Below are 12,740 nucleotides of genomic sequence, written 5' to 3'. Positions count from 1 at the left end.
CAGAAGAGTATAACCCTCCTAAGTCTCTGTTGTCTATTTAAAAGGGGTTACAATTAGACCCAAACAAGATTCTCTTTGGGAAGATACTGAAGAATCAGAGGGAGAGAAGGCAGAGAGAAGAAGACAATTATTTGAGCTCAGAAATTCTTACATGAATGTTTTGTTTTAAAGCTGCAAATCTGCCTCCAAATTAATGAGTGCTTAATAGTAATTAAGTTAAATTCCAGCAGCCTCATCCCCAAAATTTTGAGGTTTTAATAAAACTCTGTAGGTTACTATGGTCACTAAGTAAGTAAAAAGAAAATAATCTAAAAGTACGTAAAATCTTCTCCTAGTTGAACAATAAAAGAATGTGATGTATGACTACAAGCTGAAATTTACTACCCATCAAGCTAAACATCATAGATGGAATCAGGAAATACAAATGAATCTGAAACATTCCTTGGCATCTCTAAATACAATTTTGCTTCATATAATTTTGAAATCATATTTCTTAAAAACAATAAAAAATTAAAATACATTAAGTATAGTCATTTAAAGTTGAGAGTCATAGCTGAAAGTTTGTCATATTGTAGGACAAACACTTTATCCAAATGCCTGAATATTTCTTACATCAAGGACATCACTATTTTATCCCCAATTCACTTAACTGTTTTGCTCACTTTTTTTTTCTCTATTGACTGCCTTTCTGACATATTGTCTTCCCAATGAATTTCTTTATAACTTGACTTCATATTAAAAAATTTAAAAGAGGTAGTTGGTCATAAACAAACAACAAAAAATTCATGTAAAAGGATTAAGGATTTGGGCTGGGAAGGTGGCTCAGTTGTACAGTGTTTGTGTTGCATGCATGAGGCCCTGGGTTTGATTCCCCAGCATCACATAAACAGAAAAAGCCAGAAGTGGTACTTGACTCAAGTGGTAGAGTAGCCTTGAGCTGAAGAGCCGAGGGATGGCACCCAGGCCCACAGTTCAGGCCCCATGACTGACAAAAATAAAAAAAAAAAATAAAAAAAAAGAAATATATTTAAAAAAAAAAAGGATTAAGGATTTAAGTTTTTAAAAAGTAATCTGTTAATTGTAACCATTGTATCTAAAAGTACTTTCCAGAAATCAAACAACACCCTTGAAGTATAATGGACTAGGCTTGGATGAGGCAGGGCAGCAGGTCTGTTGGTAGCACATACAGCTATTAACTGGCTCTACTCCATAGATAATGTCTGAATGCTAACAGACACATGCTGTTCTTCTAGTTATCTGATGTTTACGTATGTGAAAAGTGGTTTGTATTTTTAATAAAGAAGGGAATAAAAGATACTTAGAACAAGGCAACAATCATGTATCAATCATAATTCAGTGACACCATTATGGTTATTATCAGGACACCAGAAATGAAAACAAGACTTACCTCCCTGGGGTATGAGTCTGTCTTCCTTCTCAACTTCTATCATTCCTTCTTTGTTCTCCATCAATTGGTCAGGAGCTGACTGTCCAAGGACTTGTTTTTCACAGTCTGAGCCCGCATCAACTTTTTTGGAGGTATCTTTCTGAGAATTATCTTCCTCATTTTTGTTTTTATCCTGGATACAGTTGTTGCTGCCTGTGTAGAATTGTCAAAATATTTTACATTTAAAAACACAGTTAAAATGTAACAGATAAGTCTTATAAAAAGAAACCAAGTTATTAATGTTTGTTCATTCTTTTAAAGCATTTATCCAGGGCTTATTATTTCCCCTGTTTCTTGAAGATTTCCTTTTGAGTGGCAGAGACAGACAATAATATGAACAAATAAAAATTCCACTGAGGTTTTTGTGAATAAGATAATTGGGGGTAGAGGGAATGGTGAAAAAAGGATGAAATCCAAAAAATTAAAGGAATGATATTAGAACATGACATATTGTGGAGATTATGCTCTCAGTGGAGACTTATGTGAGTTCAGAGATGTTTACAAAGCCTGGCCCGACCCTATATTCCTGGATTAGATTCTAAATGCAATTGGAACTAAATGGAGTTAGACTGAGGAATAATAACGGCTGAGAGCTGAGGACTGTGGTTTAAAGCTGGCCCAATTAACCAGCAAGGTTAGAAACTGTAGCTCAGGAGGCTGAGATCGAGGACTTTAGTTCAAAGCCAGCCTGGGGAGGAAAGTCTGTGAGATTCTTATCTCCAATTAACTACCAAAAGGCTGGAAGTGTACAGCACTAGCCTTGAGAAAAAAAAGCTCAGGGACAGCACTCATGCCCTGAGTTCAAGCCCCAGGACTGGCAAAATAAAAATAAATAGGCAAGCAAGAGCTCATAGTTCTGAGTTCAAGTCCCAGTACTGGCACATACACACATAAACAAACCTATTATGGGCATGTTAACATGGGATTCCCATTAGATATCCAGGTAATATTATGTACCCATTTAGATATATTTAAGTCTGAAATTCAAATGGGAGATATAAATCTGGGTGATTTTTAAACCACACATGTTAAGAACAAAGCACTCAAGGTATCCTATACTACTTTTCTCTAAATCACTATAGACTGAATTTGCAAACTTTATAGACTACTATATTCTAATATTATGGATTCTACCCTTTCCTCAAAAAATTATATGGAAGACAAATTTAGCACCAATTTTGCTGCTGGGGTATATACAAATCAAGGATGGACATCACTGTGCTAAATTACAATAATATATATCTAATAATTATAACTTTAAGATAAAAGTAATGCCACTGTTGAGATTTTTTTCTCTAAGCACACTATTTTGTATTCATAAAGGGAAGTTTGTTTTCTTAAGTTGTATTAGAGTGTTTATTGAGTCAAGGGTCTAGCATCACAAAGGAAAAATATAAAACACTTAATAAAACTTTTTCTTCTAAATCAGTTATCTTATATAGCTAATTTGAGGCGACATTATTTCATGGTCACAATATATTTTTATTGTCTTTATCAGCTGGGAGTTACATGAGGTTATGCTAATTATGGTATGATATGATATGGAATAAACTTGTGGTTCCAATTTAGTTCACAGAGCACAAGTGCTCACATTACAATATAACCAGCTAGATGGCAGACTTGTTAATTTGGGTAGGAACATAAAGAAGGGAAAGAGGAATGACCTAGCTACTGATTACTTTTGCCTTTGGATCAAAACTAAGAGCAGAGAGAAAGGCAGAAAAAAGGAATTACAATATCAGAGTTTCTGTCTTAGAGGAGTTATAATATCACTGTTTAGAAGAATTAATGTGTAATTGATAATTAGGTGTGAACAACTATTACCATTGATAAAATGAGTATTTCCAGTTTCTAAAACTGTCCACTTGGTATTTTTTATTGGCATATAATTGCCCTCTAAAATTGGTAACATAAAAGAATACTAATGACTTTTTGGCTTATAACAAAGGTATTAATAACCATTTCAGAACTAAACCTCAGGAAATGCCATATCATGCTATGAAAACCTACTTGAAGTATGTTAATGATTTCTCAGTAAAATGTTTTAGAAAAGAATTCATAAAACAGCTATCAAATTCGTTCTTTAAAGCAGACATATTGAAGAGTCTTTATGACTTGTCAAGCAAAAAAATACAGCACAATATATACTAAGTAAGCAAAGAAGTTACAGTGGATTGTTTCCCTATATACATATAAAATACTCTATAATTTCCTTAAAAATAAGTATATCTATAAAGAAAAGAAAACTACAGGTCTATGACTGTAAGGCATATTTGCTACCATAGCAACAGAGCTTCTATTTCAAACACTGAATTCACATCCTGCTGACATTAATCAGAAATGTCCATTTTTGCCAAATGAATGCCATATCACAGACACTTGGAGATATACATTCTGACAGAAGCAGAAGCTTTTCACGTTCCACTAGGGACAGTGTCAGTCTTCCCTCTGTGAAGTTCTTACTCCATTTTACAAGCTGAAGTCAGTCCTGAGTCACACTACACTTCTAACAGCAGACTCTGAAACAAGAGTGCATCTCCAGACACCACTACCAGCCCCCGCCTCCAGGGTCACCTTTTGTGTACTCACCAGAACTGCCTTTTGGGTTCTCACACATTTCACAATAAGGAAGCACTGAATCATTGATAAAGGTACAGAAGGCACATTGCCAGGTCTTTCCAGGATGGGCTGGGGTGGTTGACAGGGACTTGGCCTCAGGGTCATTTTCTATGCGTACAGTTTTGGTTGGTTTGGACCAGGATGGATTCTCCTCAGGAGGACTGCTGTGGTCGTTGGTGGTAGTCAGTTTCAATCTTTTAGCTTCAGGTTCAAAATCACGTCCACAATTAATAGTATCTCTAGTAGCTACTTTTCTAGGCTCTGATATAGTATTTTTATCTGGGAATATTCTTGATTCATCACAGGTTGTCTCCAACTGTTTCTTTGTAGGTTTTGGTAAAAAGAATGATCGAATATCATGCTGTTTTTCTTTTTCAAACTAGGACAAGCAAATAGTTATTATATTAAGAAGCAATTGTTCTTCTTAAATGAAAGAGCTTAAAACATTTCATTAATCTGATCCCTTGGAGAGTTCTTTGGAAATCAATTCAATTATGCTATGACTTCACAAATACACACATACAGAATACCAATAGCACAACTACATTTTTCCTATGCCTATCTTTTTTTCTTGTCACTCATTATGTTCTAAGTACTCTGTTTCTGTGTGTATGTGTATGTGTGTGTGGAAGTGTCTGCATGGTTGTGCAAGACTTCCACATGGTTGGCCCAGTATTTTGGTCTCATTTTTCTTCTCTTGGGACACTTACCTATGGAATGTTATAGGGGAAATCATGTCACATGGAACAAACCACATGTGGGTATTCCAGGTGACACCCCAGAAAGGACCACAGGTGACAACTCGCATCAATTCCTAGGTATGTGCAAGAATCAATTCTCAGATATGTCTAGATTCCCTAGTCTCAGAATCATCAGCAAAGCCCACAAACATCAGAGTAGACATGCCATCCCTACTGTATCATGGTTGACATAGATAGTCTGAGAAATAATACATGGAGGTAAGCATTCAGAGTTCTTCACTGTCTATAATCAGGTTGATTTTTGCCCTCATCCTTAGTTTTGCTGGGGTTTCAAGTTTCCTTCCCTCCTTCCTTTCTTTTGCCCACTTCCTCCTTTCCTCCCTCCCTCTCTCTTTATTGTTAGGAAAAGAGAGCCACTTGAACCATGCTTTCAGTCCTTTTTGCTCTAGAAATTGCAAAAAAGGACCTTGCTTTTTGCTTGGGCTGCCTGGACAGCAATTATCCTATTTATGTTTCCAATAGTAATTGAGGTACATGTCACAATGCCCAGCTGAGGAGTCTAAGACACTTTTTCACTTGAGATGACAGGTTGAACAATTGCATTCAGCTACTGGTTGAGATGAGGGTCTTGTGAATGTTTTGCCCAGGCTCAAACTACAAATCTCCTGGTTTCTGTCCCTTGAGTGCATAGGATTGTAAATATGATGCACTGGGGCCTAGTATGGGCTTACAAATCTTTAAAGATATTCCTCTGTTTCTTTTTTAACAATGGGTGACAATGAGAAACTCTCTGTGGCTTTGAAGATTTTCCTTCATTTTAGGGGCTTTCATGAACTTCCTTCTGTTGCTTGTGTTCTTTATGTATATGCCCCCAAAATGGTGCTCAAAATATTCTACACTTAGGCACTTTACTGATTTTGAGTAACATTAATTATCTTTAGCTCTTAGAAATTTCTATTTTTCTTTAATGTTGTTTTTTCCTCATTTCCCAAGGTTCCTATTAGCATAATGTTGGATCTAAACATTCATGCTGTTTTTCTTTTCTTTTTTTGTGTGTCATTTTTGCCCTTTATACTCTCCAGTTTTCTTGTTCATTTCTTCTATAGAATTTTTAGTTTTATAGCCATATTTTTAACATCTGAAAGTTGCTTCATGTTCCTTGGTCCTTTTTTATACTATTCTGATTTTTATTTACATTTTCTGAATCATATCAAATCTGAAACTACTAGTTAAGAGTTTTAAAAACAGCCTCCTGAGTAGCTAGGATTACACGCATGATCCACTGGCACCCCAATTATTTACCTTTTCTATGCCATACATTTCCTCTTCAAGTGTCTAAAGACTCCTGGATGTCCCTTCATTTTCAGAATGAGGACTAAGAGGAAGTGAAGGCAAGGCTCAAGTGGTATAGTGTCTACCTTGAGTAAAAAAGCCAAGTAAGCACACAAGATCCTAAGTTCCAACACCAGTACCAGCATAAAAAAATAAAAATAAAAAATAAAAAAAGAATGAGGAATAGAAATGTTGCCTGGAAATCAGGACACATAGGGCTATCACCAAGATCTGACATGCTGGCTGGGAAGGTGGCTCAGTGGTACAGTGCTTGCCTTGCATGCATGATGCCCTGGGTTCGATTCCTCAGTGCCACATAAGCAGAAAAAGCCTGAAGTGGCGCTGTGGCTCAAGTGGTAGAGCGCTAGCCTTGAGCTGAAGAGCTGAAGGACAGTGCCCAGGCCCAGAGTTCAGGCCCCACCACCAACAAAAACAAAAAAAATCTGACATGCTGGCTAGATGTGAGGGGCAAAGAAGATGGTAGAAACCTTACTAGTAATTCAGATCTTTTGTTCTAGATTTCTAGACTTCTGACTTAGAACATGGTATGCATGATATTTTCAGGTACTGTAATAGGCAACAGAGGAGGTTAAGTTTATTAGGAGGGATAAAGAGAAAAGGGTTATAATAAGCTTTCTTTCAAACCATGTGAAAAGTAGGAACTATTAGGGTACAGGGTTTAAGGAAGCAGGTTTGAAGTTTGACAGAAAAAGACAACTGGATTTAGATATCTAGGAACTGCTAATACATACAGGCGGATAGGAATGAACATTATATTATGATGTATGGAAGTAGTCTGACAAATAAGAAAAAACAAAAGGGGAAGTGGCGCTGTAGCTCAAGTGGTAGAGCGCTCGCCTTGAGCTGAAGAGCTGAGGGACAACACCCAGGCCCAGAGTTCAAGCCCCACGACCGACAAAAAAAAAAAAAAAAAAAGAAAAAACAAAAGGAAATGAGATATAAACTAGGTAAACTTTATGGGTTGAATGACAAGATAAATTCAGAAGAAAATTCAAATATCAGGAAGATAGGGAAGAGTATGTATTTGGTTTTTTATTAATTATATTAGATTGCCAGTATACATTTTCAATTAAAACTCATTTCCTTTAGTTGTGGAGTTTTTTTCTTTTATTATTTACTTGTTCTGTCTTTTCTATCTGTATCTCTTTATTTGTTCTTTTCTGATAGTTCATTTTCCTTCTTTATCGAATTATTATAGTATTATACATTTTTGATTTCTAAAAATATATTACTATTGATTTTTCACTTTTTCTTTTTCTTGTTTCCTGCCTACAATATTATCTTTTACTTCTTCATGGGTATTGATAATTTTTGTTTTGTTGTTTTCTTCAGCAATGTACAAACAAAATTGTTTCTTTTTCAGTTGAATCTATTTCTTTTTTAATAAGTTTTTTATTGTGAAAATACTGTACAGAGGGGTTACGGTTACATGAGCAAGGTAATGAGTGCATTTCTTATCCAGCATTGTTGCCTTCTCCTTTGTTTTCTCCCTACCATCTCTTCCCTCCCACCTCCACAACTAACCTCCCCACCCCCACCCTGCTCCCTGCCTAAATTGTAAAGTTCGTTTTTCAAAATAGTGTCTTGTACATCTCATTGTTGCAAGGGGTCCACCTGTATCCCTATTTAAGCAATTTGTTTTTTCCCTTCCCCTTCATCAAATACAGTGAAAACAGGGGTTATACTGTGGGGGGGGGGGAACCTCCTGCAAAGCAACAAAAAAATCACATGGTACCTTATAAATAGAAACAATTAGCAAGAAAGAAAAAAAAAAACACTTGACTTGCATGTTTAAGTCTGTTTTTCATGAAGAGCCTTTCCTTACTGCCTGGTGGCCTTTCACTATCTGCTTGTATTGGAAATAAAACACTAAAATGAGAAGGGAAGCTCTCTGAAGGGCAGACTTCACTAAAGTCATTACTAACTTTTGTTGGGGGGGAGTCCCTGACAGTCTCAACGAATGTTTCCTTGTTTGAAGCCTCTCTAGAGATAGTACAGTGCCACCAGGATGCAGATCACACAAAAGTGACAAAGATCTCATCATGAATTAAAGCATCTTTCATATGATGTTTTCAATTTTGTGCTTTAATTTTCTCAATTGCTTGTCCTTCTAAACATACATTTTAAAAGTTTTTAAGAAAAGCAAACAAGAGATCAGTATACTTATATACCCTGTCACATACACCAAAAATGGTAAGTGCCTGTATCTTTTGTCCCATTCCATATCTTGAATGATCATGCATTTCTTTGAAGATTTACTTCTCAACCCCCCTCCCTACCAAAAAGAAAAGATTTTTAAGATATGTTAAAAGAAAATCTTGCAACAAAAAATAAAAATAATAAACAACATCTTGAAAAAAATTCCCCCTCAAATATAGCCAAGCTCTTTAATTAGGCTACTTAATTTAGTTCCTTTTTTAAAAAAAGTGCTGATCCTGGGGCTTGAACTCAGGGCTTGGGTGCCTCCCTCCTTGAGACACAGCCTCACTTCTGGATTTTTGGTGGTTAACTGGACTTATGACTTACCTACCTGGGATGGTTTTGAACCTTGACCTTCAGATCTCAGCCTACTGAGTAGCTAGGATTACAGGCATGAGCCATTGATACCCAGCAATATTTTTTTTTAAAGTTACTATTAAGGAATTGTACAAAAGAGTTATAATTCCCTAAGGCAGGCATTCGTACAATGCTTCTTGGCCATGTCAGCCTATCCTTCATTTTCCCAAATTTCCCTCTTCCATTCTTATCCACAAGTTACATAGCTCATTATTTACATAGTTCATATTGACTACAATGACTGCATTTGCTCACTCTTCCTCTTTCCATTAATTAAGCTATTTTTAACAAGAACTTCTGTACTATTTAAGTAATGACTATATTTGTTAAATAGCAGTTGAGAACTTTTCATTATTTGCTAGAGGCAAGTAGAGAGAAAAGGTCAGCAGTGACTGACAGCATTGAGAAGTAGGTGCACACCGCTGCCTGCATGGGAGGTTATCAACAAAGCACAGGGGTGATCAGCCTAAGTGCTGCTCTGAAATCACGTAACACTGGGGAGTAAAAAAGTAAGACTTTAGCACATAAAATCCAGAAAAGAAGAAAGCAAGTGGAAATCATTTTAACTATTTTTCAAACCAAAGCATATACCAAGCATATAATTTTAGGAATTTAGTAATGACTTCAGTTAATTTTATGACGGTTAAGTTGGACAATAAATAACTTTGTCACAGAGTAGTGAACTTTATTAGACTAAATTGGCATCTTGGCCACAGGGCTAACAGCAGCTAGAAGGCCTAACAGTAATAAAGATTTACTCTGAGGTTATCAGTTAGAAACCTAATCCCTGCCCTGCGCTGGTGGCTCACGCCTGTAATCCTAGCTACTCAGGAGGCTGAGATCTGAGGATCGCCATTCAAAGCCAGCCTGGGCAGGAGAGACCTTGAGACTCCTATCTTCAATAAACCACCAGAAAACCAGAAGTGGCGCTGTAGCTCAAGTGATAGAGTGCTCGCCTTGAGCTGAAGAGCTGAGGGACAGTGCCCAGGCCCAGAGTTCAAGCCCCATGACCGACAAAAAAAAAAGAAACCTAATCCCTATCTTTGGTTTTACTTTCTGATTATAGCCTCTGGGCAAGAAGTAGGTTGCTGAAGTTCTTTTGAGATTCAGTAGCTAAGACTGATAGAAAAGCAAGTGAGTGAGGAAGTCCTTTTGATAGATCATAAAGGTAACTATATTTTTTAACAGAAATAGGGAAAGATTACAAGTTCACCAAATATGAATTTTTAACCTGAAATCTATGGACTTCTCACAAGACCTTGGATAGACTTCTGAGCCTTTGAAGCCTTGAAGCCCCTTTGGTTGACTATAAACTGTTACCTGCATTGTGTGTGTGTGTGTGTGTGTGTGTGCGTGTGTGTGTGTGTGTGTGTGTGTGTGTATGTGGGGGGGCGGGGGAGTAAACTCTAAATATTAACTACAAACCAGGCACTGGTGGCTCACACCTGTAATCCTTAGCTACTCAGGAACCTGAGATCTGAGGTTCATGATTAAAAGTCAGCCCAGGCAATAAAGTCTGTGAGACTATTATTTCCAATAAACTACTCAAAAAAAAAAAAAAAAAAAAAAAAGGCAGAAGTGGTGCTGTTGCTCAAGTAGTAGAAAGCTAGCTTTGAGCAAAAAGAAGCTCAGGGACAGTGCCCAGGCCCTGAGCTCAAGTCCAGGACTGGCAAAAAAAAAAAAAAAAGGTAAGTACAATTCTTGGTGTGTGTGTGTGTGTGTGTGTGTGTGTGTGTGTGTGTGTGTGTGTGTGTGTGTGTGTGTGTGTGTGTGTGTGTGTGTGTGTGTGTGTGTCTGTGTGTGTGTGTCTGTGTGTGTGTGTGTCTGTGTGTGTGTGTGTTTTGGAAGGGAATGGGATAGGAGGGTTCTTTATTCTCTCTATAGTCTCAAAGGGATTCAGAACCTAACCAAAAATATATGAAGATGCTCATTTTTTTTTTTTTGCAAATTCTTTATTGTGATTAAGTGATTACATAAATTTCACAGTATTGTGGGATAGTGATGCTTAGTTAAAGTTACAAACACATCCTAACTTTCATGGGGGCAAATTGTCCACTGTGGTCTATAAAGTTTATGAGTTCTATGAGCTTTGACAATACAGTTATTTCTTTCACATCGGGTGATATGTACATTTCTTTCCTTTTGCATAGCTGTTCCCTCTTTCCCACTTGTTCCCTCCCTCCCATCACTGCCATTGAGTTACTTACTTCCTTTTGATCAATGTCCAGTGCAGCTGATGGGTCCCACTGTTGTATGTTTTTTCCTGATTCCCTCTAGTTCTTTGTCTTCCTCCTAGTTTCCCTCTGGTGTGCACATAGTTACCATTTACGTGATCAGCAGTATGGGATTATTTAGTGGTGATTTGACCAGATGAGTGGGGGTCTTTTGTTGATGCTCATGGTTTTAATAGCACCATTTCTTTTCTTAATTTTCTTCAAGAGGTACCAAGAATTTGCACATAAATATATATATAGATGGTAAACCTAGCTCATTTTAAGGAAACATGAAGATAAATTCTTGTAGATTCTCCATGAAAATTCCTTCGGCTTTTCTTAAAGAATAACTTCTAAGAACTAATAGATACTTTTAGAATATCTCCTGTGCAGCCATAAAATGTGCCACCTGAGCTCGCTTGTGCATATCTGTGATCAGATTCTGAACCTTGTCTCAAAGAAAGCAAATGGCATGTGGAAGGTATGCATGGTCAAACAAGGGATGGTATAAGTAAAGGAAAGCATCTGAATTCTAATGGCTAGGAAATTACTGTACTTGGCAGGAGGCAAAGAATTTGAACATCACAGAGGTCAATTTAAAATACAATATCCTTGCACCGTTATATATTACAGACTGTGATAGACAATTTGCTCCAGGAAAGTTAGAATGAACTTGTGACTTTAAATGAGCATCATTATTCTACAATACTGTGAATTTCTGGAAATTATGTAATCACTTAATCACAATCAAAAAAAAAAAAAGAACCTCGGGGAAGGGAGGGAAGGAGGGGATGGTAGGGGGAAAACAATGGAGGGGGTAACAATGTTCAAGAGGAAGTGTACTCATTACCTCACTCATGTAACTGTAACCCTCTGTATAGTATCTTTACAATAAAAAAAAATACACTATCCTTGATGTTTTGAGATGAGACTTATTAGTTCCTTGGAAAGATTTCAGCAGGTATTTGAGACATGCTGGTTAATAAAAGAAGAGGCTTTTTAACAAGAAATTGATTTATAAACATACATCCTAAGTTCCAACTGTCTATAGGATGCAGGTAACGATTTTAACATTGTATTTTTAATAATAAGCTAATTTAAAAAAAAAAGATAATCCACATTAGAAGAGTTGGGAACTCTTTTATAGCTGTCAGTTGTCAGTGGATTTACTGACTAAAGCATCTGAGACTAATAACCAAATGAAACAATGTAAATGGAACACTTCTCAAACATATTTTCTAAAAATTATAGATTTATCAATAATGTGATTCCCTGACACTAAGAAGCTAAAGAAATAACCTTGCTGGTGTCACTGAAGATCAGCAGCCATAAAGATAACTAAATATTCCATTTCCATACCATACTGTCACATTGATACTTTAAAAATTAATGACTTCATTACTATCATGTTTTTATTCATAAAGGCTAGCAGGAATGCAGAAAGGTAGAATTATTTCTGACTTAATAAAGTTTTGTTACTGATAACAAAATCAAATCAAAAGATCTTTTGTGTAAGGACATTCCTATACTTAGAAATCACTTTGGGAAAGTCTGTTGTAATCCTAGCTACTCAGGAGGCTGAGATCTGAGGATCACACTTTGAAGCCAGCCTGGGCAAAAACTTCCCTCAAAAACCAGAAGTGGCACTGTGGAACAAATGGTAGAGCACTAGCCATGAGCACAAAGAGGCTCAAGGACAGCATCCAGGCCCCCCGTGGGCTTGAAAAAAAGAAAGACATAGTAATATTAACAAATGTCCTGATTCATGACTATTCTTCTAAAGAAATAGTTCTAGTAAATGACCTTCTTAAAGTCTGATTAAGACTTAAATATAGGTGTTTCTAAAAAGAA

General features: G+C 36.6%; 1 protein-coding gene across 3 annotated transcripts in view; it reads right to left on the bottom strand.

The window, feature by feature from the left end:
* Zranb3 (zinc finger RANBP2-type containing 3) overlaps positions 1-12,740 on the bottom strand; it is a 215,872-nt gene that overhangs the window by 22,707 nt on the left and 180,425 nt on the right. For all 3 annotated transcript variants that reach the window (XM_070023988.1, XM_070023996.1, XM_070024004.1), the window contains exons 13-14: positions 4,037-4,445; positions 1,409-1,600 (exon numbers count right to left, since the gene is read on the bottom strand). In XM_070023988.1, the coding sequence (XP_069880089.1) occupies positions 1,409-1,600; positions 4,037-4,445 (601 nt within the window). The remainder of the gene's footprint in view (positions 1-1,408; positions 1,601-4,036; positions 4,446-12,740) is intronic.

The sequence above is a fragment of the Dipodomys merriami genome, unplaced genomic scaffold, assembly GCF_024711535.1.
Source record: "Dipodomys merriami isolate MVZ:Mamm:240054 unplaced genomic scaffold, mDipMer1.0.p SCAF_1, whole genome shotgun sequence".
NCBI lineage: Eukaryota > Metazoa > Chordata > Mammalia > Rodentia > Heteromyidae > Dipodomys > Dipodomys merriami.
Note: the sequence above shows the minus strand (reverse complement) of the source record. Positions and strands in the feature narration are given on the sequence as shown.